Consider the following 23,714-nt stretch of genomic DNA (forward strand, 5'->3'; position numbering starts at 1 on the left):
TCCTGGTTCCATATCTACCTTAATACGAGGCTCTTGATAGACTCAAGTGACTCACAGATAATTCACCATTAACACTTCTGAACCCCAATCCAATATTACGAGTCCCTAACCTGCCATACATATAACAGCAGGAGGAAGGTGGGCCGAAACACACTGAAGTGGGCAGGAAATTGAAGTGAATTGGCGAGATTGCATGGGACGCGTAAGATCCACAGAGTATCAGCATGAGAGCCCCACCATGTGCAAAACAACACAATTAAGAGGGCCGCTTAGTCTAATCAGTGAATGCATCATGCAAATGATGTTTTTTTTTTTCAATGCCTACTTTAATCTTGGCTGTTATCCTAGAATACAAATCAGGGACTTAACTCTAATGAAAGGAGGAGAGAGTGGAACGAGTGGGATGAGACAAAGATGAAGAAGAGGGACAGCGGAAGAAGAGGAGGGTGATGTTTAAAAAAAAAAAGTGAAATGAAGACAGCATTAAGAGTTGTTTAATATAATTTTTTTTTTTATTTCGCAGTTACACTGCAAGTTTCATTTTAAAGGTATAATATGTCAAATTTTATTACAACGTTTACATTCAAATATCCAAATTAATAAAACATTGACTCAATATTTGTTATATATATTTTTGTTAAGTACTTACAACAGTTTTCTGGCTTTGAACAATTTCTTATAGTTGTAACGGGACGTGACGACATGTTTATCGTTGCTATGGAAACACTGGATGTAATGTCAAAGACCGCTAAATAAGTGAGAAAATGCTACTGAAGGCGGCCGTACTGTTCCTGTAGGTGCTGCTGTGATAAAAACAACATGTAGGTCATACTTGGATACATTGTTTGGTAAACATATTCTCTTCCTCAGGTCTGTTTCACACGATTGCCTTGACTAAGGTCAATGTGCAGTTAATCTTCATCAGGGGTGGGGGGAGTAGCAGCAGAGAACTCCCATGATTCCCCTCCAACCTAGACGTCATCTTTTGTAATAATTTTGATTGAGAGCCCCCTGGTGGCAGAATTAACATACTGTATTTAAAGTTTATTAAAAAATAGTTTGACTTACTTTTGCAAAATCATTTAATTTATGATGCATATAGTTTGCTTGATCAGTACAACTTAATTTAGATATATTAACTGATCAATATGCAATATGCACACACTGACTTCAGCAGAATTCTTTTGACGTCATGTCCCTCCTCCTACCTCCCTTTGGGCTGGGAAAACGTCCCCCTGTGAGGGACATGTGTGAAAGGGGAAGTATCAGGAGCAGACTGGCTCGAAATGATCGAGAAATTGTCAGGAGTGTATGTGTGAATGGGGCTTTATTTTGCAATTATAGTCCCTGATAAATGAGGTTGTGCAAAATTCAATATTCGACTCGTTTACACACACACACACACACACACACACACACACACACACACACACACACACACACACACACACACACACACACACACACACACACACACACACACTGTTATTTGGGGATTTGTGCTAATGACTCACGTGCGGCAGTCTCACATGAACAGACAATGAAAATCATATTATCTGTGCAAGTTAAAGCTGTAGATTCAAAGCAGTTTTAATCCTGCACACACACACACACACACACACACACACACACACACACACACACACACACACACACACACGCACTGTGACTCTAAAATCTTGAACAATCGGCAATCACAATGCCTTTTAGTGTGGCCGAGCATTTTCTTTTTTTCTTTCCATTTATAACCTTTAAAAATAAGGTAGCATTTTTCACTCTGTGCCACTGTGACACACAGCAGACTCTTTGTATTTGTCCCTGACGTTTTCCCCCTTCCCTCACATCTTACATACATGGTATTCTTCAGCTGTCCTAACCCTAACCCTAATGTTGCAGACCTGTTGCATCTGTAAACTGTCTCGCATCAGTAAATAGGGGTTTCTTCTTTGAGACATCATATCCCAGAGGTCCCTTTTGCTCCTGGAAGACAAGAGGCAGCTGGAGGTCTGGTATTCATTCATACTTCCAAAACATGACCTCCCCCACCTTACCCAAGCGGCCGGCATGTGGGTATGTATACTATTGGCTCAGGGACTGTAGATTTAAAGCATTCTTTTTTTTAAACGTACTTAAGTGTTTTTACTCTGCATTCAGAAGGAAAATAGTTCATCTTCAGGCTGCAGCTCATTCATGTCTCCATTCATTCACTTCAGTGTAAACACAACTTTATTCATCCACATTTACAGGGCCAGTCCTTGTCCAGCTTCGACCTCCATGAGCTCTTCAGGATCACAGAGTAATAACAGAGGATTTAGTGATGTTATCTTCTGCATACCTGCCCTGGAAACAGGCCCCCACGGTTTACTATTTTTTTGAATGTGGTCCACTTTCATGGCTGGACAGTTTGTTGCGATGAACAAGCACACAGAAACCTACTACATATGTAACATAGTACACATCAGGACCAAAGAGAGAGTGCATCCTGTTTACACAGAGAAGGACACAATGAAATGTTGATGTCTGATTCTGTCTGTCTGCAATACTCAGAAACACACAGAAACACACAAACACACACACACACAAACACACACACACACACACACACACACACACACACACACACACACACCTTCATTTCACTAGGGGGAAAAAAAAAATCAATCTCCGCTTCACCTATATTCAACTCAGCTTAATGCACCTAAATTGCGTCAATCACGGTCCTATTTTAAATCTGTATGCCTATAAAAATGATTGTTGAGACTTAGCCTACCTTTTAATGGATGAGCCGCTGTTGGGAACGTATGTTTTTCTTTTCTTTTTCTTTTTTACAAAGATTTGTGGTTACCAAGGGGACTGGATCAAAAGAGCATCAGTGAAGCAGATCATCTTGTCATGTCTTACATGCTGCTTGTTGGAGCTATTTAATTGGGGTTAGAATTAGTTTTTGTATTTAGTTTACTAAACAACTGGTGTTGTTTATTTAATTATTCTACACATTTTCTTTATTTAGAAAAGATTTTGGGTAATTGTTTCTTTTTTTTGCTAGTTATTTGTTTAGTAAATTTTGTTTTGTATTAGTATTTTTGTTAGGTATTTGGGTAACACTGTGGGCACCGGAGATTATTTAAGTAAGAGGCAGGTGGAGGACCGGCATGCACCTGGGTGGGCCTATACTGTTTTTTACCAGGTCAAGAGAGGCAGCGGGAGCCACGATTTTCTTTGTTCTTTTGTTTGTTTTCCTCAAATAAACCAGCAAAATACCACAGCTCTTGCATGGACATTGGATTTCTCTTGCCTGCGTACATTACATCCCCATGGTGCATCAGTGGTCATTTGATTATTTTTGATATTAGTTTATTTGGTTTTTTTTTGTTGTTTTTTTGGACAAATAGCCACTACACTGCTATTAGGCCATAGGACCACTACCGCGAGAACAGGGCACTAAACATCACTTAGGAGGTAATATTCAGCGGAGTAACTCAACTTGAAAGCATTATCAGGAACTGACTTTTGTCTATGGACAATAAGGTTGGAAGTGTTTGGGGGTATTTTTCAGTCAATTCAAATGAAAAGCAATGAACATGTTGAAATTTGTATTTGTCAAATGTGTACCCAAGTATTTAGTATTCGTATGATTTCACAAGCTCATGTATAATGCACTCCTGTACTCTCTCCTACACTGCCTCTCTCCCATGTCTAAAATAAATCAATTTGTTCAAAGGTTTAGGTAAGATAAGTCCAAAGGTTTCCATCACACTAAGAAATAAAGTCAGTTAAAGTATTCTTGTGGTCTGATACTTGACCTTAAAGGAGGGACAGCAGCGATGTATTATCAGAACATTTGATGCGGTATCTGCTGCCTGAGATCTCCTGCATCCATCAGTGTCCGTGATAAAGAGAAGGGGCGAAGGTCACACCCTTGTGAGCATGTGGATGTGGTTAGGGAGTCTGACAATTGTCCATTTTCAGACACCCTTTGCTCCATTTAGAAAGCTCTTATTCCACAGAGGAAGCTTGGTGCTACATGGTTCAGTTGTTTGTTAAAAGTTTTTTTTGGCCAACATGTCTGTATGGTTCTCTTAACATATTTAAGATTTAAAGTCACACATGTTTTAAAGGCAGTTCAAAGGCAAAGCTTTCTTTTCACACAGCACTGAATAACATTACTCCTAGTGGCACCCCCTGGTGGCTTAAAATGATACCCGGTCATGCCTACAGATGTGGATTGAAGTGTTTATGCCAGGTCTGACCTCAGAGGAAAGGAACCACAGGGCAACTCTTGTGCACATTACTCAACAGGGGAAAAAAACACTTTACAGAGAAAAGAATAAGGAAGAAAAGAACAAAGGAAAATGAGGAAAGCGAAAACATGACTCACGGTGAGAAGGTGGTTTAGTTATTGTTATAATTTCACATTTAAAAATGAGGATGAAGTGATGCAAGAAAATGAAAGTGTGACTCGTTCATCACCTTGGAAGTAAGAAGTTGTCAAGCCATTTCTAGAACTAAGTGATTTCGCATCATATATAAAATGTAAACATTTGAGATCATAAAGTTATAAAGAGTTTATTGTATTACAAAATGTATTGATTGCATAAGCATTGTGTTTTCAATACATTCAAGTGCTTGATTTACAGATTGGCAGCAGCATTAACTTTCACTATCCTTGCATAGGGCTTTGCCAGGGCTGGACAAAAACTTCTAGTTGAGCCTTTCACAATGCTGCACTCTGTGGATTGTTTTAATTGTGTAAACCAATCAAAGTCTTGCACAGCGCTTAGCCCAAGATATAGCTTTATTAAACAGTGCCAGGATTGAGCTTTTTCTATGATTAGCCTTTTTCTATCTTTTTAGAACATTTAAATATTGAGAGGTGCACTCTGGCATAAACAAGGCTTAATCACCAAAACCATCAAAAGAAACAAGCAGACCTGTGTTGCTGCACGGACCAAATCTTTACCATTTTTGTGAGTGCGCTGGCTTGGACGTTTTTGTTATTTCATGTCGTCCCAGGAAAAGAAATATGCAAAGGAGAATTCCATCTTAAATATGCAGCCAATGGCCGGTTAATCATCACAATCTACAGTTGATTTAGGGAGAATTGAATCACCCTGCAGCAGCATAGAGCTCTGTATGCAACCCAAATCTTTAAGGGTTATTGTGAAACTCTCGCATGTTTGTATAACTTTCTATCCAGCTATAAATCCTTTGTATGTCTCTTTCCATAAAAACAAGAGGCCCTGGCTTTTATTCTCTGCAATTTCTTACAGAGAGTAAAAGTTCTGGCAGTCTTGCTGCTCATCCAATTCATTAAATTCCACAGGCAGTTTTCCCATCCAGAGACACTGAGTTCACATTTGGTACACATTACTCAGGAAATGCCGGAGTATCTTGGTGTCAGGATGACACAGCAGAGAAGTCTGTGGTTTGAATTCATCTAGCAGCAGCAGCCGCAGAAGTTAACTAGCTGTGAACTAGCTACCAACGAGTTTGACTCCAGAACATCTCAGCAACCAGGAAATACCATCCAAAAGACCTGACAGGGATTCTGCTACGGTATCCTGCACCTGAATCAGACAGAGGAACAAAATCAGTGACACTTGATAGCAATAAATGCGGCAGAAGATTTCAAAAATACTGAAATGATTTAATGCCAAAAAAAATTACCATCCAGGGGTTAGCCAGTTTTGGAAGGCCGAGTCTCTTTGCCATGTAAACACAGGAAGTGCGACACCTGTCCGTACTTCTTCTGATTGCGTCTGGTTCTTCTCTGGAAATGCAGGAGAGAACCAGCAGAGGCCTGGAAGCCGAACCCCCGGCGGCGCTCAGCAGAGCCCGAATCTGAGCCACCTCAGACTCACCTTCACCTGAACACATAGAATTTCATGCAAAGGTACTCAGCTAAACACGTCTATGGCTGCAACCAATGTGAATGACGTGATAAGAGAGGGTTCTCAGGGGGAAGAGCTGCAAATAAAAATGTCCTCTTCTTATCCTACCTTTTCCAGGCTCTGCATTGGCTACATAGATGAAACCATCCACCACCTGGCACACTTGCTGGACCTGAGGAGCAGGGATGTAGATCGGCTGTCCGGAGTCATCTGTTCCTTCCAAAGAAAACAGTTTATTATTGACGCTCTGCTGCTCCAGCCTGGCTCTTTCCCTCTCCGCCCTGCACACACAAACACAAGAAGTTACGTTGAAAGACTGACAATTATGTAACGAGGAACATAAATAGCAAATGCAATTTTTATGTTGACCTACAGGGCGAGGTGCTCACCTATTTGTCGAGTACAGAGTCAGGATATTGAATTTGTGTTGGTTATTGAACAGGTAGCTGATCCCTGAGCCAATACCTAAGATCAAAGAAAAGTTTGGAATTCGTTTCTTTACATTCTGGGCTGATAGAAAACATCTTTGGGAAAATACTGCCACCTAGTGGTAGGAAAGAAAACCTTACAACAACTCCAACTAATAATGCAACTTTTTAAATAAACGTGTTTCCTGATGTATGCATCATAGATGTATCATAACAACAGTTTTTAGAACATAAGCACTATAGTTTGGGGATAGAGTAATGTAAGATACACATTTTAAAACTGGTTAAAAGGGGAGATTTAACACTGTTATTTTAATGATAAGAGAGTACCAGTAGAAGTTTGTCCTTTATCCTCATCGTCAGAGTTATCTCACCATTTATCTGCCTGTGTGGAGTGCCGGACACGGGAAGCACATCTGGTGCATGCATGAGCCTTCTGACTAAAGAGACATCCAGCTGCTCCATGCCGGGGCCAAACATTGCATAGCGAGGCTCAGCTGAGGCTACCAGAGACTGAAGAAATGAAGTCACAACCGCGTATGCTGGGCGAGAGGGAAGCCATTGTTGTCTGCAGGATGGGCAACCTCTCAGGTATCTGATGAGACAGAAACAATGGTTCAAACCGTTTCCATCACATGGCTACCAAATGTTGCGCAAAACAATGGATACCTACTCTGACATGTAGTCAAATCTTGATTCCATCCCTTTGTCATCCCCTTCTTCTCTGTCATCTAGGCTCTCATCTGCATTGATTAGGGGTGCGTCCAATACCTCCAGTTGGGGCATGCTCAAATGATCAATGGAGGTCCAGTATGGCATGTCCCTGAGCAGGAAGTATCTCCACAGTAACCGATCTCTCACCACCGCCCTCCAGTACTGACTGGTGGCTCCCAGGCGGCAGATGTCAGCAGGAGACAGATACGCCATGATCAGGAACTGCACGTCCACCTTAAGAGGAGGGGTGTGATTTGACATGATGGTGATGAGGAATTTCCCCACAATTTCAAACGTGATACATCATAATGTGATATGTCCTCGCTCCAAAAAACGATTTGATGTTTAAATGATTCTATGCCCGTTATGTTGTTCTTTTTTAAGCAAAGAGACTAAAACAGTTTAAAGCAGAAAGTTGTAAAACAAACAGAAGACTCAAAAGCTGTGAAAGAGGTGAAGACAACACCTGTCTATTTATAGCTAATAAAAATGTACAAACATGAAAATAAACATGTTTAAAAGAAGCTTCAACATCTCAGATGAAAGCAGTAAAGTCTGCAAAGATAAGACTTAGAACTTTAAACTTTATGCAAACTCTTTAAACTCTTATGTAAAAAGAAATATTAACACTGTGTTGAATTAATAATCTGATAGTATCAGTTTCTGGGTCTCTGAGTTCAAAGTCAGGGAATATTATATTCTTTTATAACTAATGCAAAGACGAGAAAATAGGCTATTGCTGTTGTTCCAAACTGGAGTAGATAAATCTGAGCTTGTCCTTCATTACAAGTGGACATAAGTGCAGTGATTTTAAGTGCTGAGTAAAAGTAGGAAGTAAACACGAAGTGGCCAATTAAGGTTCAAAGTCTGTCCTTGAATGCATCTTTTATTTGCCGTTCAATAGTTCATTCGTTACATGGGACAAATACCCATTAATGATTCGTATATCTTACCGGCAAGCTATCCAGAAATCCATGTTGAAGCTCATCTCTATCTTCCACAGACGTCAAATCACTTTTCCCAACAAGCCCCTTATTTGGAAAGTATCTGTCTCTGAATCTGCGGAGGCTGCGGATCACCACAGACTCGCTGAGCTGCTGTGTCTCACCTGACATGACTTCACATGAAGGAGGATGTGCGAAAAGCTAACAAAATGCGGTCAAAACAGACCTTTGAGATGGTAACTAAAGTTGACGTTTTCCCTATACATGTCACACTTCCTTGTTGCTGGCGGCCGTGGTGCATTGTGGGCATTGCCGTTCTACAGTACCCGCTGAAACTACAACTAAAAACAGCGAGTAGACATGAGATGCAAACGAAGTCTCTTAATTAAAACAACGCGCGTGTTTATTGTCAACGACGACATAAAAAAAGAAAGTGATTTTTCGCAAAAACAACATTGATTCTGTATTAATAGTTGTACTATCAAGATAACGCAAGTGGAAGAAAAATGGAAGTTGCAATAGATGAGAATACAAGTGGTGCATTACAAGCCGGTATGACAAAAAAAATGAACATACTTCAATTATTAATACATCATTGTCAAATAGTTTCTGAACAACTTTCTTTGCCTTTAGAGTTTATATTTTTATGCACACATACATATATAATGTATATGCAATTATAATATATTAAAAGCATTACAAAATGGCAAAAAAAAAAAAAAACAATAAATAAAATGTTACTGTGCAATGTCTTATTTCCAGCTGGATTATCTTCAAACTTGTAACAATCTTATTAAAAAACGAAAAAAGGTCAATTGTATTAATAACCTTTTTTATACTCATATTAATGTTATTATAACACATTCTCAGAGCAAAGTAAGTGCCCCAGTCAACAGTCTGGAATCAGGATGATAACTGCTTTTTTCAGCAGGACATGGCAAACAAACAAAAACAAACAGAAAAAGAAAACAACCAACACCCTTCTCTGCAGCCCCTGCCAGTTTTACACCACCTATCTTATACTTTTCATATTCGCCTGCTTTGGCCTGTGCCGTTTGGCAAGGGATGAGGTTGCCTGTAGACACTGATCCATAGACTCTTTTTCATCACATACTCTTCCTATCCGTGCCTCCCCTTAACCTTCCACAACTTTACACCCCTCCTGATAGGCTCCATTTTTATTTGGGGTTGACACACACTTGAATACTGAACTTAGATCTGTGCCTGAGGGCAACTACAACACAGCAGCAGTTAGCTTCACTGTAAAATACTAAGGATTTCCTTGGCATTTTCTGTGTTCCAGCCCTGGCCCTGCAGCGGGCCCTCACAGGCGAGCACGTATTTGTTGAGGATCTGAGTGCCAATGTCCCGAAACTGAAGGCGATCTTCTTTGCGATCCATTGTGTCAGCGCTGCAATCCTCATACTTGACCGCCCAGAAACACATTTCCCCGATGTACATCATCGTCAACAGGTGTGTGTCAGAGAAGATGCCTGGTTAAAAAACGGAGGTAGAAAGCGAGAATCATTATTGGCTCAGACTAAAAGCTTTCTCCTAATTTAACTATAAAGTCACAACAAAACATGTTCTGCTATTATGAGAAAGGTGAACATAAATGTTTACCTTCAGATAAGAAGCTTGCTGTAGCAGGGTCATGGAGCACCACCCCATCGTTGAGCTTCACAGAGTTTCTCACCTGCAGCATCCGCATCAGGTAGCGCACACCTTCCTGAATACACTGGATTAAAATATACAAAACCAACTTGTTTCAGAATCAGTCAAGTCCACATGAACACAAATGCAATTTCCAGATATGCCTTGGATCTATTTTTATAGTGTGGTACCTTAAGGAATGTGTCCTTGTTTTTCTTGATCCACTGTTTTCGTTGGTGAAGGGTGTGGCAGTACATGTACAGCAGAGCTCCCCGTCTCCAATAGAGGCATTCTAACAGCTCCAAGCCCAACACAGACTGCACCTGTAAGAGAAAAATGATACGTTTAGTGCTGTCATATATGACATGGATGTGCGAGTGTGTTTTACAAAGCCAGAAATAACAGAGAAAACTAAAGTGGAATCAATCATTTACAAGAAATGGTAACAAACAAGAAGATGAGAGGGGTCTTATCGGTTGTAAGAAACCGATACTGACTATTCATCTTTCACACATACACTCTTTTCCATTCAAATATGGAACATCGCACATCATGAAACAGATATAAACACTGTGAAAAATAGTTTAATAACCCATAACACATATATACTCACTTCTTGTGCTGGTGCTAGCCTCCCTGCCAAAACTTCTGGCTCGGTCAGGTCTTGCAGCAGCTGCTGGATTTTAAACGGTGAACAGTCCTCAGGAAACTCCTGATCCACCAGCTTATTCTCTTCATAAAATGTGATGTCTAGGATCACCTGCAAAGTAAAAATTAAAACACATACCCACACTATATTTTAATATAAAAGCCAAGAACATTTTGTCAGACTTTCCCAATAAAAAAGAAAACAGTTTGTCCTGAAACCTCTGCTCAAGAAACTACTAAAATGTTACACCAAAACAGCCAAAAAACTGTAGTCACAACATTAGCCTTTCTCCCAAAATTAATTCATATTTAAACCCTTTCCTAAAAGCTAAATAGCGATCCAATTGTCTTCTCCTCTCTTACATTGGACTAACTTCTCTTGAAGAAAGTCACATCTTAAACAATCGTTACAAATGTGGATTGCAGCTTGCAGACAACGTAATGGACTTTGATGTAAAGCAGTACCTGTGTGTAATCCTGCAGCACCTTTGAAAGGTTGCCACTCTCCCCTCCATGCCTGTAATAGCTTTTCAATTTGTCTAGTATGGCAGACGCATTCTGTAAATAATCATCATCTGTGGAAAAAAGCAAAAGTTTTAAGTTTACATGTCAAAGAAAAACATCCTTTGTATAAAATTAAGGCAAAATACACAAAAAAAAAAGCCAAAGCAGAACCTTCGACTGACGATTCAATAAAACAAGTTATCACGTTTTTAAAACAAATGTAATGAACAGATGGACAACATAATACACCACTGTCTATATACTAACATCTACTGATTGACTATAATGATAGGATGTGACAGCTGCAACAATAAACACTAAAACGTCCCCTCACGTAGTCTCAACATTAAGGGCCCGCAGCGTCATGTTTGTAGTCCAGCTGATCGTTTGTCAACAAAACATTTTAAGCTAACACTAGCGAGATTACGCTAGCCGTGAACTCCCAACAAAATAAACCGCACAGTGACGACACGCCACCGTAAAGTGATCAAAGTACACATTTCACCGCATGTTTGCATTGCATGTCACCGTTTCAACATTTCATTATAGACTACGAGCTGTTGTTATGGCAGCGAGATATATAATTATTTTTTTTTCCACAACGTTAAGCTAGGTTGCTAGTTTTGCTAAAACAAAACTCGAGCCGTGACGCAATCGACGTGGAAAAGAAGGTCGCCGGACACGACGCGGGGAAAAGTCAACTCAATACCTTGTTTTTCAGCTCGGAGGCTTGAACACTTGATGTCTAACTCGAATATCCTTCTCTCCAACTCGAAACCTTGTCGCCTGTACTCGTCGGCCATGACTGAAACTATTCGTCACGTGACCCGGGGATTTTACTCACGTGCTCGTTGAATGTCACTTTTGTTTCCATGACATCCAAAACATCAAAGGAAACGACCGACTATCAAACCCTACACTCGTTTTTTTTTGTTTTTAAAATCACGTTTATGATATAGAAACATTTTAAAAGTGCGGTTGTTCTAATTCTAGTATAGAATAGAATAGAATAGAATAGAATTACTTTATTGATCCCAAGCTGGGAAATTGTGGCGCTACAGCAGCAGGTTATCCAAACACACAATATGAGTAAAAAACACAATGTTAGCAAATCTAAACACAATATAATATTAAATACAAGGTAAATAAGTTCTAAAAATATCAAAACTAAGAATGTGAATATATACAACCAGGATTTCACTAAGCATTACTAGTCTTAAATGGGAAGTTTTATACTTCTTCTTACTCCTTTTCAGGCATATAAATTGAATATATGTAATTTTCTTTTTTTTTTTTTTTTTTGTGAAATAATTTGAACATTGTTTTTGTTTATTGTATTTTCATGCTTTTCATTTTGTTTTGTATTTTTGATATGTTTGATTTTATTTGATATGTCTGAAATAAATTGAATCAATAATCAATAAAAAAAGATTAAATATGGAAGATTGAATGTAAATGTGCAAAAACAGAGTCGTAGATGGTTATAGATTAAATATAAAAAAAAGATTAAATGTAAATGTGCACAAACAGAGTTGTAAATGGACAGTATTGACATAAGTTAAAGTGCATGAGTGTAGACATATTATCAGCAGAAACTACACAATATAACGGCGAGTAGACAGCCAAATGAAGTGGACATGAGTGCAGGGATAATTTGTAAATTTAACATGTGCAGAACAGATAACAGTATGGAGAGACAGATATTATCATGATGACAGTTCTCTGCTCGCAGCTGTTGTAGAGAGTTATGGCCTTCCATAACCACCCTCTAACCATTATCTAAAAGATAATTAGACACTAACTTTATGAACATCCATTGGTAGAAACCTAGTTAGCTTAAGCTCTAAAAAAAAGATTCAAACTGCTCTTTGAGATGCTCTTTATTTTGCTTTTCTTATTGCCTTATGCCTCAGTCTTTTTCGGGTCATCAAATATAATTTGCTTTTATTTTGAAAAACTGCGAAGGGGACTTCCGCTACATCGTAAAGATAAAGATAAACTTCTTGACATTTTTGTGTTACAACAGCTCTAGAAAACAGGAAGCAGGAATATAATTATTAAAAATAACAAGAAGTTAAAAATCAAACATATTTACATCCGTTAAATAAAGGGTGAAAAAAATACAATAATAGAATAGAATAATTATATTCCTACTTCCTGTTTTCTAGAGCTGTTGTAACACAAAAAATTCAATAAGTTTATCTTTATGCATTTACACTTCCACTTGTGGAAAGAGTTATTGTTGTTAAAATTAAAGTTACGGGAGTAAATAAATACAGCTAAAAGAACAACCAAGAGGAGAAAATGTGGATTTATCTTGCTCTGACTCAGCCAGTGATGAGTGATGAGGATTATTGCTAAATGCACGTAACTTCACCATTTTATTATTTTAATGTATCCTTTATTTTAGCAGGGAGGTCCCACTGAGACCGAGGTCTTTTTTTGCCCTGCAGCAATACAAAACTAGAAACAGCACAAATATAAACACATTAACAGCTAACAATAATAGCATCTAGACACTGAAACACATATTCACACATGTAAAACCATGTCCATTTAAAATGAATTCACATTGTGAAACAGTTACAATTTCCTTCCTGAGGTAGTTTGGACTCAAGGTCTTTAAAACCATGCTTCAACTATAACCAAACAGCTACTTAATTGCCTCTTAATAAATCTTACTTGACCAATAGATTTTCATCAATGACTCCACTGGTAAAAAGTCAAAAAGTGTGGGGGATGAAATTACGTTTCAGTGAAAGTGTGAGACGCACCTGCATGGCTGTGTTCAGTAGTGAAGGGGTTACATTTAAATGAGTCCGCCGGGCCTCTCTGTTTCCACTTGAGCTGGCCCAGCCCATTGAGAAACCAGCCAATGTCAACGTAGCGCTGACTTTTCACTGTGTGTGTGTGTGTTAGTAAGTGCTAGTCGCCACATTTTGCGTCCTCAGACTGCATCATCTGTCACCAGCTGCAGCTATCAGTCTGCCCCCTCGGCTTTCATACACCGCGTGTGTGTGTGTGCGTGTGTGCGTGTGTGTGTGTATCTCCTGAACATGGCGGCACTCAAAGCTTTGTGCAGAGCGGAGAATTTATTCTACAAAAACCTCTCAGGTCCCTTCACAACAAAATTAAACGTCGCTCATCTCCAATTAAGCAAGGTCGGTATTAAACAGTCATTAGCTGTGAAACTACCAAGGTTGACTTTAAGATGGTTTGCCATGGCTGTGCAAGATTAAAAGGTCATACTATTATGGAGATTGTCTTCCTTTAGTCGTCCTTTAAATCAAAATAAAGTGATTCAGGTTAAGGTGATGTAACAATATTGATTTTTTTTATTTTTTATGTTTAATTTATGAGTTTACTTTTCGGTGATTGCTGCTGACTGATCTGACCTCAAACCGCAGCCTGCATTTCTGCCGGGGATTCTTAGTATTGTCGTTTTTAAGCTTACAGATCATAGACGAGTGACTTAGACAACATGATTTAGAATCATTTAGAAAAATTAGTTAAACCAGCAGGAGCAATATATTTAAACATCCAGCGTTAACACGTGTGCATGTTTGTGCAGATGGTGATAACACACGCGTGCATTGCCCAGTTTGTTTACCAGCATAGATTCACACTAAAAGTGTGTGTTTTTATTTTAGTCGGTACCCATAGTCTGGATATTAATCACGGTGCTCCTGTCTATAAATAGAGCAGTATGATTTCGGACATCGATGTGACGTCTGAGTTTCCAACCAATGAGGAAAGCAAATTTGTGGATCGCTTTGGGGAACATGCCCTGATGAGCGTTTCCTCTCCTATTAAAGTTATGATGAATCAATGCTTTTATCTTAAAAAAGGGTTAAACATTAAAATCTAACTTTTACATTTTTTTTTTTTTTTAATGAACAAGCAGATCAAGCAAGCATCAACTTTGAGCAAGAAAAGAGACAGAAGGCAGAGATATAGTGTTTAATGTATGTAAGAGCAGAAGTAACTTCCCATTTAACATTTTAGGCTACTGCATGTGTTTTCAAAACTTTCTCTCCATAACCTTATGTTACTACAGTTAATATTGTAGCTAAACCTTGAGAGGTGTCTTCTTTTTTCCCCCACACAGAACATTATTAATCATCTGTATTATGATGAATAAACGTTATTTATTCAAACAAGCTTTGATTTACAATAAGAGATACATGTGCACCTGATTTCTGGATAATGGGGAAAATGTGTTTTTGTAAACGATCAAATCCTGGCAAAAACGCTGAAAATATATCACACACAATAATACATTAAAGAGTCTGATCACCACATTTACAATTGCACTTGCAGAGGACATGCAAGGTTTTGAACTGGGTCTTTAGGAAGCTATATTTGGTTGGGTCTCCTCACTCTGAGCCTCCCTAATCTCCAGTCCTTTTGTGGTAGGATTTGTGCAGCAGTTTTGCTTATTTTTCCCCTTCTCAACTGGATGAGCCTTTCGAAACTATACAAACGTATTGTCTGCCTTCAGGCACATCAGGCAATATATTTAAACAAACAATGTCATGTGTTTGAAAGCGCTATACCATTATGTGTTTTTTTTCAATAATCACTAACATGTTTTGTCAAATACTATTTCCTTTTTTACTCCCTACAGGCATCCAGCTGTTACTTCTCCACCTCCTGCCAAAGAAGTTCACAGTTCTACTCAGATCCTGCAGAGGCAGTCAAAGATATCCCAGATGGAGCTACTCTTTTAGTCGGAGGTAAGATACACGAGGCTTTTATGAACTGACTCCAAGATAGTAGGATGAACACAATCGCACCTTAATGACCTGAGCCTAAACTCTGTATGACAAGGTGGTTGATAAGTATTCACAAACACACACACACACAAATATACGCACACACACAAACACACAAACACACACACAGAGGACACACAAGTTCCACAGCTCTTATTTATAGTCAAGTTCAGAGTGACATTGTTAAACATTTTCCACTGTGTCACACTTCAATGTGACGGAAAAAGACTAACCTGCCTTGTTCAGAGTTATATCACAAATGTGTTCCCATGCCATTTAACAAGGACTGGAATTACGTGCATTGATCCAGGGTTAGAGCTGAAAAGATCCTCTACTTCCTGTACCAGTCTGCTTCGTTACTTAACCAATATGTGAAACATTTGGCAAATGTTTTGAAAATGTTTTCCCTAATTTTCAATGCTTCCTTGCTTGTGTCTATGTTTTGTTTTTAATGCATTGGCTTCTTCATTTGCTTCCAACACAGGCTTTGGATTATGTGGTATCCCAGAGAATCTTATCAACAGTTTGCTGAAGACCGGCGTGAAGGGTCTCACAGCAGTCAGCAACAATGCGGGGTAAGTTTGTTTATGTATGTGTGGAGGGGAGGAAGCATGTGTTTTCTGTTCATCCGTTACTCGCATGCAGGTGCCTGCACAGAAATGTATGCTTAAACCATGCAGTGTGTATTCCATGGTGGTGCTTGATTTTGTTACTTAGTTAACACGTTCAACATCCCGACAAAATCCAATGCTGGTTTACGACAGAGGTGAGTTTGTTAATCTACTGATAGTTGGAGCCAGTTTCACATTTGGATCTGGAAATGTTTGTAGTGAAATGTCTCAACGGAAGTTGTGTAATCCTTAGTTATCTGACTTTCAACTCTTTCGCTAGTCCTTGAGGTAACATATTGTTGACAATTGCATGATTAAAGTCTCAAGTTCAAATAAGTTACTCGCAGTTGGACTAGTTCTTCTTTCAGATGTCTTGCAAGGTCAATCAATCAGTCTTAATTAGTGTAGCACCAATTACGAGCAAATGTTATCTCAAGACACTTGACAAAAACAGCAGGTCTTGACCATACCCTTGGTTATAATTCAAAAATGTCCCTCGATTTAAGAAGTGCTGTACAACATACCCAAACAGAGATTTGTACATTGTGAATCCTTCCCCTCATGTCAACATCAAAGTCCTACGTTTTGCCTCTAAAAAATGTAAAACAGGACTCCGAGTTGGTTAATATCTCTCCCTTCTATGTAGCACTCGAGCTAGTAAAATTGGGAATTACGAGTTGAAAACACTATCTTTATAGACATTTTTTTAAAATTCCCTACAGAGCTGTTAGTAACCTTTGTCATTACGTATTTGTTCAAGCTGGCAGCACTGACCTGTCATAAACAGGTACCACTGACCTGGAGGATGTCCATAAGTATGCCTCTCAAAGGAGGACAGAGGTCAGTGGAGCAGGCACAAGGGAAAGGCTGTTGTTGGTGGTATAGTATGTGACGAGTGACTTTGCTCTCAGCAGAATAGACTCTACTCCCTTAAACAAAAACCTCTTCCAGCGACACTGTGAGGCCTCTGTTACGCCTCGCCTTCTGTGTAAAAGCCGCAGAGGCAGAATGATTGTTGCGCTGTTTGTTGACACATGACACCTTTTTTTTTCCCCGGTCAGATTCCTTAACGCCGTGTAGAACCACACACACTATGCCAGCGTTATGACTGCACTTCTTGGTTTTGGTTTAAATATACAAAGGTGGAGTAACGGCTGAGCTCGGTCAGAGGCTTCCTTTGTGGCACATGACAGCTGCTGCCCTAAATTCCTTTTTTTTTTATGTACTCTATCTTTTTATTGCATTCCTAGATGTGTGGTATCTCAATCTAGAGATGTAATAATCTATTTTTCTGAACCCTGAGTTTATGGCAGTTTATGGCTCAGAATTGTTTAAAAAAATCTGAACGGCAATAACAAAAGGAAGAAAAGGACTGCGTAATGTTGACAATAGAAGTTTTAAACATACGGGTAGATAGCTGTCTGGGGGGGCGAGCAAGATCAAGGACACTCATTTTGAGACATAAATGCAACACTGCCACATTAGCTTTTCACTGAAAGTTCCCAGAGCATTGTTCAGCGTAGTTTATTTCCCCTCTTTTGCAGTCTTGGAAACAGCCTGTTTTCATGATGCATTCTTTCTCTGTAATTGAATCCCAGTGGGCCGTCACACAAGAGACAAAGTTTTATCCTCATTGTTGACAGAGCAACACTGAAAGGCGAGATGGCGCCCAAACCTGATCTCATCTGCTAAAATATTGAACAGATCCCCAGTATATTACAATTTTTTTTACTCTGATGTTGACTACAATTTAAGACCATGCATTTACAAAAACCACATACACAATAATATGTGTTTGTAGCACTCTATTTGAACATGCATACAAAACCAAACTTACTTATCCAACAAGTAATTTGCTAATAATATGTTATTCTCTGACTCATTTAATTTGTTGTACTTGGTTCCTTTTTGGTCATAAAGCTTAGTACAAGATGCAGATTTGCAGCCTGTCTTTGGAAGAGGACTCTGTGGAAGTCTGTTCATCTATTATAGAAACTACTCACTCCTTAAACTCGCAGAATATTGATCCTGCCATATACAGTTGGCCCAAACTCATGGGTTACTTTACCTGATACAACAAGCAAATTGCAGGCGCCAAATATATTTTACCCTCCAAACAAATTTCCTCTGGCATCATGACTCATCACATCTCCACTTCAAGACTCCATGGTGGTCACACTGATGACATTACCGGGGGTTACCTGAATGGAAGTTAAATTGGCCATAGAAGAAGTTGACAGCGGGATAAAGGAAGAAGTAGAAGCAGACAGTGGAATAATGTTGGATTATACGATGGTTATCAGAGCCGGAAAAGACAACATATTACAGAAGTTAAATATATTCATCCTGCGCATGACCTTTTCTTTAGGGGTGTTTCATATTCTTCAGCAAATCAAATACTGTGCTCGTGATATTACCATTAAATCCAGTGTATAAAACGCTATTTTAATACTAGTTTTTTCATCTAAAAATTGGGCTGCGTCATCTATTCATGGGTGCGACCCGAGACGATTGAAAATTCATCACCATTCATTGTGTATTGTAAGCTGACAGATGGTATTCAAAGAGCAACAAGCCTGAACAGAAATTTCACATTGTAGACTTCACTGAACACAATCCAAATCGTCCAACAGGAAGACAGTTAAAATGTACTGTATTGTGAGTTACTCTGGGATTCCCAGCCCTACTTTATGGACCAGCTCCTGTCCTTGCAGTGTAGAACTCTTATTCAAGTGCAACCTAAAAAATGGTAAGAGTTGTCTACACTAGTTATTACTGAAAGACTTTTGTCACACAGTGATAATTTACTATTATCAGAAGTGTAGATGTGCTGTAGGACGATGAGAAAGTCACACTGGATTTTGAATCCATTTTCCTGAGTTATTTTAACCTGAAAAACACACTCCTTTTTAAAGTGTGTGTTAGTGTACTACCCAGAGGTTTCTTTCCACTAGACTTTTGCGATGGACTTTGATTTTTGGGAATATTGATTTTTGGAACAGGTGCACAAAAAGTTTGTTTGAGCCAGGCCATTCCTCTGTACACTCTTTGCTCCACTTAATATTTCCCCTCTACAGGCACTAGTTTTTGGGGGGGAGGGTGATACCACTTGCAAAAAGTGTACATAATGTGTGTTGTTCCTAAAAAGTCTAACATGGTGAAACTTTAAAAAAATCTCTACTACATGTCTGCATGAAGTTTTGCTTGTGCCTTGTACATGCAGTGCCCTAGTACATGTCTTCCCTTCATTGTCTTTGAGAATACTAGTTTGATTTTGAGCTTATGGACAGAGAGATGCATTCATCCGAGTTTTCAACAAAGAGAGGAAAGTGGAGTGAAAAATAAATGTTCATTTGCAGGAATTGGTTGCACATGTGTCTTGGATTGTACTTGTTTTATAAAAGCCTCCAGGCCTGTGTGCTGTATACATCCAAAGTTTTCTTGACCAGCACAGATGAATCTTGTTTAAGCTTCCTGGCAGTCCTCCTCAGTGAAACCTGCTAAACAAGTAGTACAGTTCGTGTTCATTCTCAGAAGACGAGTAACGTGCAGGTGTATTTACACGAACCGTACAGGAAGAAAAAGTTTATAAATGGCTATCATTTGAATTCCAGTATCTGAAGTAATGTTTGTTCCTCTAATGCTGAAAAATGATATCAGGCAGAGAAGTTTGAATCCTTACAGGACATTAAACAGTGTACAGAGATTCTGCTATTTCACTTTGTAGGACACAGAGACACACTGAGCTCTTTATTCCCTGTAACATGAGCTGAGAGGGATTCAGCTGAACGCAGGAAGAGCTGTGACCAAACTGCACTCCCTGCAGCACTTATATGTTTTATGAAATAAGCTGCTTCAGAAAGGTCAAACCAAAAAAATCTGATCAACTTAAAGTGAAAAGTCAAAAATGAATATTCATTGAATATAAATATTCATTACCTGATAAAAAAAAAAAGTCCAATGCTTGAGAAGACTTTAGTCCTCTAACAAACACAGAAGACTCACTGAAGTTACACACACAAGAGATCACTAAATGTTAGTGTGGGAGTGACAGGGTGCCGCATCAGTCATCTGTTTTTAGTATTCTGAGTCCACATGGCCTAGATATCTTGTCAGCTGACTTGAGGTTAGAGTGGAGTACTAAACAAAGAGAGACCACTCTTTGCAGATCTTCCCTTTCCGCTTGTCCTCTTGGCTCTGATTTTCACGAGAGAGTGAGAGACGGAGCATTTGGTAGAGACTAGAGAGACTCTTTTCTGGAATAAATGATTTGAGAGTAACATAAAATAAACATTTAAAAATGCTGTAAGGTGTTTCATTGGCATTAACTTCATTAAATACACAGAAGAAAGTTCATAACAAGCAATGGAGGGAAATATGTTAACTCGTATCACATCACAGTACCTCCTTTAAAACAGTTTTATAGGTGTTATACATTTTATGATGACTTTATTGGTTAATAAGTGACGAGCATCACACCACACAGTCATTCCTCTCATAGCTGCAGGCTCATTTTATGATTCTTTGTCCCCGTGTAGTCACACAATAACTTAATGTAGTCACAGAAAGTTAAAAGAAAAGGGTTTGTCCAAGTTTGAGCTTCCAAATCTTAATATGTGACATCCAATAGTATCAGGTGGAGAATGTGTAACTAACACTAAAGAGCGAGATGAAACAGTGTCTGCAATTTATCATCTGACGACACCTTGCAGTCATTTAACTTTTATTAGCCTTTGAATTATCCCGAGACAAAAAGCTGAAAAAATGTCACTCTGTTCAGCCGAGTTATAACCTTGAATAACCCCATAATGGGAATGTCACTGAATGTGAGCTGTTACAAATTGTTAGCTAGCACCCTGACTGCGAGTGTTTGTGTGTGTGTGTGTGTGTGACAGAGTGTGTGTGTGACAGAGGCGCTGATGGCCTCTATGTTAGGACATTGACGGTATTTAATTCCACAGCTTGTCTTACTCTTAAAGCCCTTTTTAAAATCATTTGTAATTGTTTCTTACTTTTTGTTTTCTGTTTATTATGGTTGTACGTTTGTGTTAATGCTTTGGTATCTTCGTGTTATTTGCTGTCATGTCATAAAACCCTCATAAATACAATTGAACAGAAGTGCATTGATTAGGGAAACATCCAAGAGTTTTACAGGGAAGTGAGTTATGTTGAATCCTAGCCTAAGAACTTTTTCATTGTCTGTTTAATGTATATTTACGGCAGTATTTGCCTTATGTATACTGTGTACAGTCACTAGCAGCTTATAGGTGTTTGTAGATCACACAAAGATGCTGGTCTGTTTAAATTAAATGTCCTCTGTTTTACACAACCTTTGCGACTGTTTCTCTCGCTTTACACATTACCTATTGCTTTCACACTCAAAGTTTTCAGGAGTTTCACAAAACTCCTGAAAACTTCCCGAAAATTTTGGGGTGAGCTGCATGTGTGAACGCAAACGGCTGAATTTTTCACCCCGTCTTTATCTGGAGTTCTACCAAAAATGTTTGTAATATTCCACTTCTTACATATCATCCCAGTCCAATGGAACAACATGTCATTTCACTGTGTACGTCTATTCTGTTGAAATGACGACAGAGAAAAAGTTGACCTGACGTATTGGTTTATTTTTGGCACAGATGAACAGAAAACATATTTAAATGTCCGATTGATGACACATTTCTACAACTGACCAAATATGAAACATCAAAAAATTGACTTACTGTAAGAGAGTTTGTAGTCCAGTCCCTTTTGACATCCGGTAGTTTGATTCTGATAACATCTAAACACTAAACCCCCCCCCCCCATTGTTCCTAGTAACAAGGATAGGATAGGATAATACTTTATTGATCCCCAGAGGGGAAGTTCGGGCGTTGCAGCAGCACAGACAAGTAAGCTCAAAAACAATTGCTCAAGCTTTAATATGCAACATGGAGGGAATGAGTGAACAGCAGAACCTGCATAACATGGACTAATAATTAACCTTCATACTATATTAACACGGCTTACTGTTAGTTCAGTATATCATAACCTCATTGATCTGTTTAAAGTCGTTAATGCTGTGTGTGTATGTTCACTTCAGGGTGGATAACTTTGGCCTGGGTCTGCTGCTCCAGACTAAGCAGATCAAGAGGATGATCTCTTCGTACGTCGGGGAGAACGCGGAGTTTGAGCGACAGTATCTGACAGGAGAGCTGGAAGTTGAGCTGACGCCGCAGGTTGGTCAGAAAACACACGGAGCAGTTAACGCATAATCGTTCTACACAAGTAAGAACGAGAAACCTGAAAATACACATCAGAAAAACCAAGCTCAAACCAGCCATGGTGTCTTGATTTCTCTATTGTAAGCATGACATTAACAAATACATGCAAATGACATTGATCTGAGTACTACTTGTTAATCCGTCACCTTCTCCCCCACAGGGTACTCTAGCAGAGAGGATCAGGGCAGGGGGTGCTGGGATTCCAGCCTTCTTCACAGCCACCGGCTATGGCACACTAATCCAAGAGGGAGGCTCTCCTATTAAGTACAACAAAGATGGCACCATTGCCATTGCTAGCGAGAAGAGACCGGTGAGAGTGCTGTGATACCTGTTGTGGCTGTCAAGCTTGAGATGACTGCAGATGTGCCAAGAGTTTGTTTTGTTGGCTTTCAAGCTGTGATCAAACTTCAGTGCAGGGCACAGACGTTGTCTCGAGTGGTCCGCTTTTAAGAGTACACTTGAAAGCGGACAGGCCACTGCAGAGAGAAGCACAGTAAAAGATCTCATGTCTTTGGAAAGCCTTCAATGTTCTCCATAAGAAAAAGACTTGTTGGACTGGTTTGATTTTAGTGTTGTAGGTGGCGCAAATCATTTCATTTCATATTTGATTTATTTGCTCATTTCAGTGTATGGTTTCAACACAATAATACACAACAACAAAAATATTTTTTCATAATACTGAAACACTGTTCATGAGCAAACAGGAGCAGGAAGAAGAAATCTTTCTTTATATGCAGGTTAAAAAATGCTTTTCACAGATGAAACATGTGGCGTAATGCATGGACGTTTATCAAATTCTAATCCAGTCCTGAACCATAGGTATATGTGCCATGTCGCAATATGCTTTAAAACAGGTCCATGCATTCAGTGTACCTCACTCCTTGGATTGTGTTTTCATTTTGTACAGGTGCAGGAGTTCAATGGCAGGCACTACATCATGGAAAAGGCCATCACTGGAGACTTTGCCCTAATCAAAGCATGGAAAGCTGACAGGGCTGGAAACATTGTTTTCAGGTAACTGATGAAATGAGCAAGAGCTAACTCACTAAACAGGAATGTGAACAGACCCCACATCATTAGTCCAGGCCTGCTGTATGATGTTGGTGCCAGTATTTATCTTGTAAAGAATCAGCTTCTCCCTGCCTTAAAGCATGTCAGACTCGATTTGAATCACCTTTGTTGTGTTTGCACAACAGTCAGATCACGAGCAGCCCCGTGTCATGTGAAAATATTGAAACAGGAGTTTAAGAAGCGTAAACTGATTTATTTTCCAGCATTTGTCTTTG

General features: G+C 39.1%; 3 protein-coding genes across 3 annotated transcripts in view; 1 reads left to right on the forward strand and 2 right to left on the reverse strand.

Moving 5' to 3' along the window:
- Window positions 1-4,550: 4,550 nt before the first annotated feature.
- Window positions 4,551-8,203, reverse strand: fbxo4 (F-box protein 4). Its single transcript, XM_020646461.3, has 7 exons — window positions 7,987-8,203; window positions 6,993-7,267; window positions 6,694-6,914; window positions 6,281-6,356; window positions 6,000-6,172; window positions 5,668-5,867; window positions 4,551-5,567 (listed from the first exon to the last, which is right to left on the reverse strand). Exons 1-7 carry the CDS (start codon window positions 8,146-8,148, stop codon window positions 5,475-5,477), a joined length of 1,200 nt encoding a protein of 399 aa, XP_020502117.2. The 5' UTR covers window positions 8,149-8,203; the 3' UTR covers window positions 4,551-5,474.
- A 153-nt stretch (window positions 8,204-8,356) lies between these two features.
- Window positions 8,357-11,645, reverse strand: rimoc1 (rab7a interacting mon1-ccz1 complex subunit 1). Its single transcript, XM_020646462.3, has 6 exons — window positions 11,492-11,645; window positions 10,744-10,853; window positions 10,244-10,390; window positions 9,822-9,953; window positions 9,601-9,715; window positions 8,357-9,470 (listed from the first exon to the last, which is right to left on the reverse strand). Exons 1-6 carry the CDS (start codon window positions 11,583-11,585, stop codon window positions 9,235-9,237), a joined length of 834 nt encoding a protein of 277 aa, XP_020502118.1. The 5' UTR covers window positions 11,586-11,645; the 3' UTR covers window positions 8,357-9,234.
- A 2,036-nt stretch (window positions 11,646-13,681) lies between these two features.
- The window catches only part of oxct1a (3-oxoacid CoA transferase 1a), a 47,975-nt gene continuing 37,942 nt past the window's right edge, over window positions 13,682-23,714 (forward strand). Inside the window, exons 1-6 of the mRNA XM_020646466.3 lie at window positions 13,682-13,943; window positions 15,410-15,518; window positions 16,042-16,132; window positions 22,248-22,383; window positions 22,589-22,738; window positions 23,336-23,442. Coding sequence (XP_020502122.1) covers window positions 13,839-13,943; window positions 15,410-15,518; window positions 16,042-16,132; window positions 22,248-22,383; window positions 22,589-22,738; window positions 23,336-23,442 — 698 coding nt within the window. The 5' untranslated portion in view covers window positions 13,682-13,838. The remainder of the gene's footprint in view (window positions 13,944-15,409; window positions 15,519-16,041; window positions 16,133-22,247; window positions 22,384-22,588; window positions 22,739-23,335; window positions 23,443-23,714) is intronic.

This window comes from Labrus bergylta, chromosome 2, assembly GCF_963930695.1.
Source record: "Labrus bergylta chromosome 2, fLabBer1.1, whole genome shotgun sequence".
NCBI lineage: Eukaryota > Metazoa > Chordata > Actinopteri > Labriformes > Labridae > Labrus > Labrus bergylta.

Excerpts from the sequence above, each read along its gene's own strand:
- rimoc1 (XM_020646462.3), bottom strand. The coding sequence starts at position 11,585 with ATGGCCGACGAGTACAGGCGACAAGGTTTCGAGTTGGAGAGAAGGATA. Across the intron at positions 10,391-10,743 it reads TGCTGCAGGATTACACACAG|GTGATCCTAGACATCACATT; the intron begins GTACTGCTTTAC and ends TTTACTTTGCAG. Across the intron at positions 9,471-9,600 it reads AGCAAGCTTCTTATCTGAAG|GCATCTTCTCTGACACACAC; the intron begins GTAAACATTTAT and ends TTTTTTAACCAG.
- fbxo4 (XM_020646461.3), bottom strand. The coding sequence starts at position 8,148 with ATGTCAGGTGAGACACAGCAGCTCAGCGAGTCTGTGGTGATCCGCAGC. Across the intron at positions 7,268-7,986 it reads GATTTCTGGATAGCTTGCCG|GTGGACGTGCAGTTCCTGAT; the intron begins GTAAGATATACG and ends CCTCCTCTTAAG. Across the intron at positions 5,868-5,999 it reads CAATGCAGAGCCTGGAAAAG|GTGAAGGTGAGTCTGAGGTG; the intron begins GTAGGATAAGAA and ends CTATGTGTTCAG.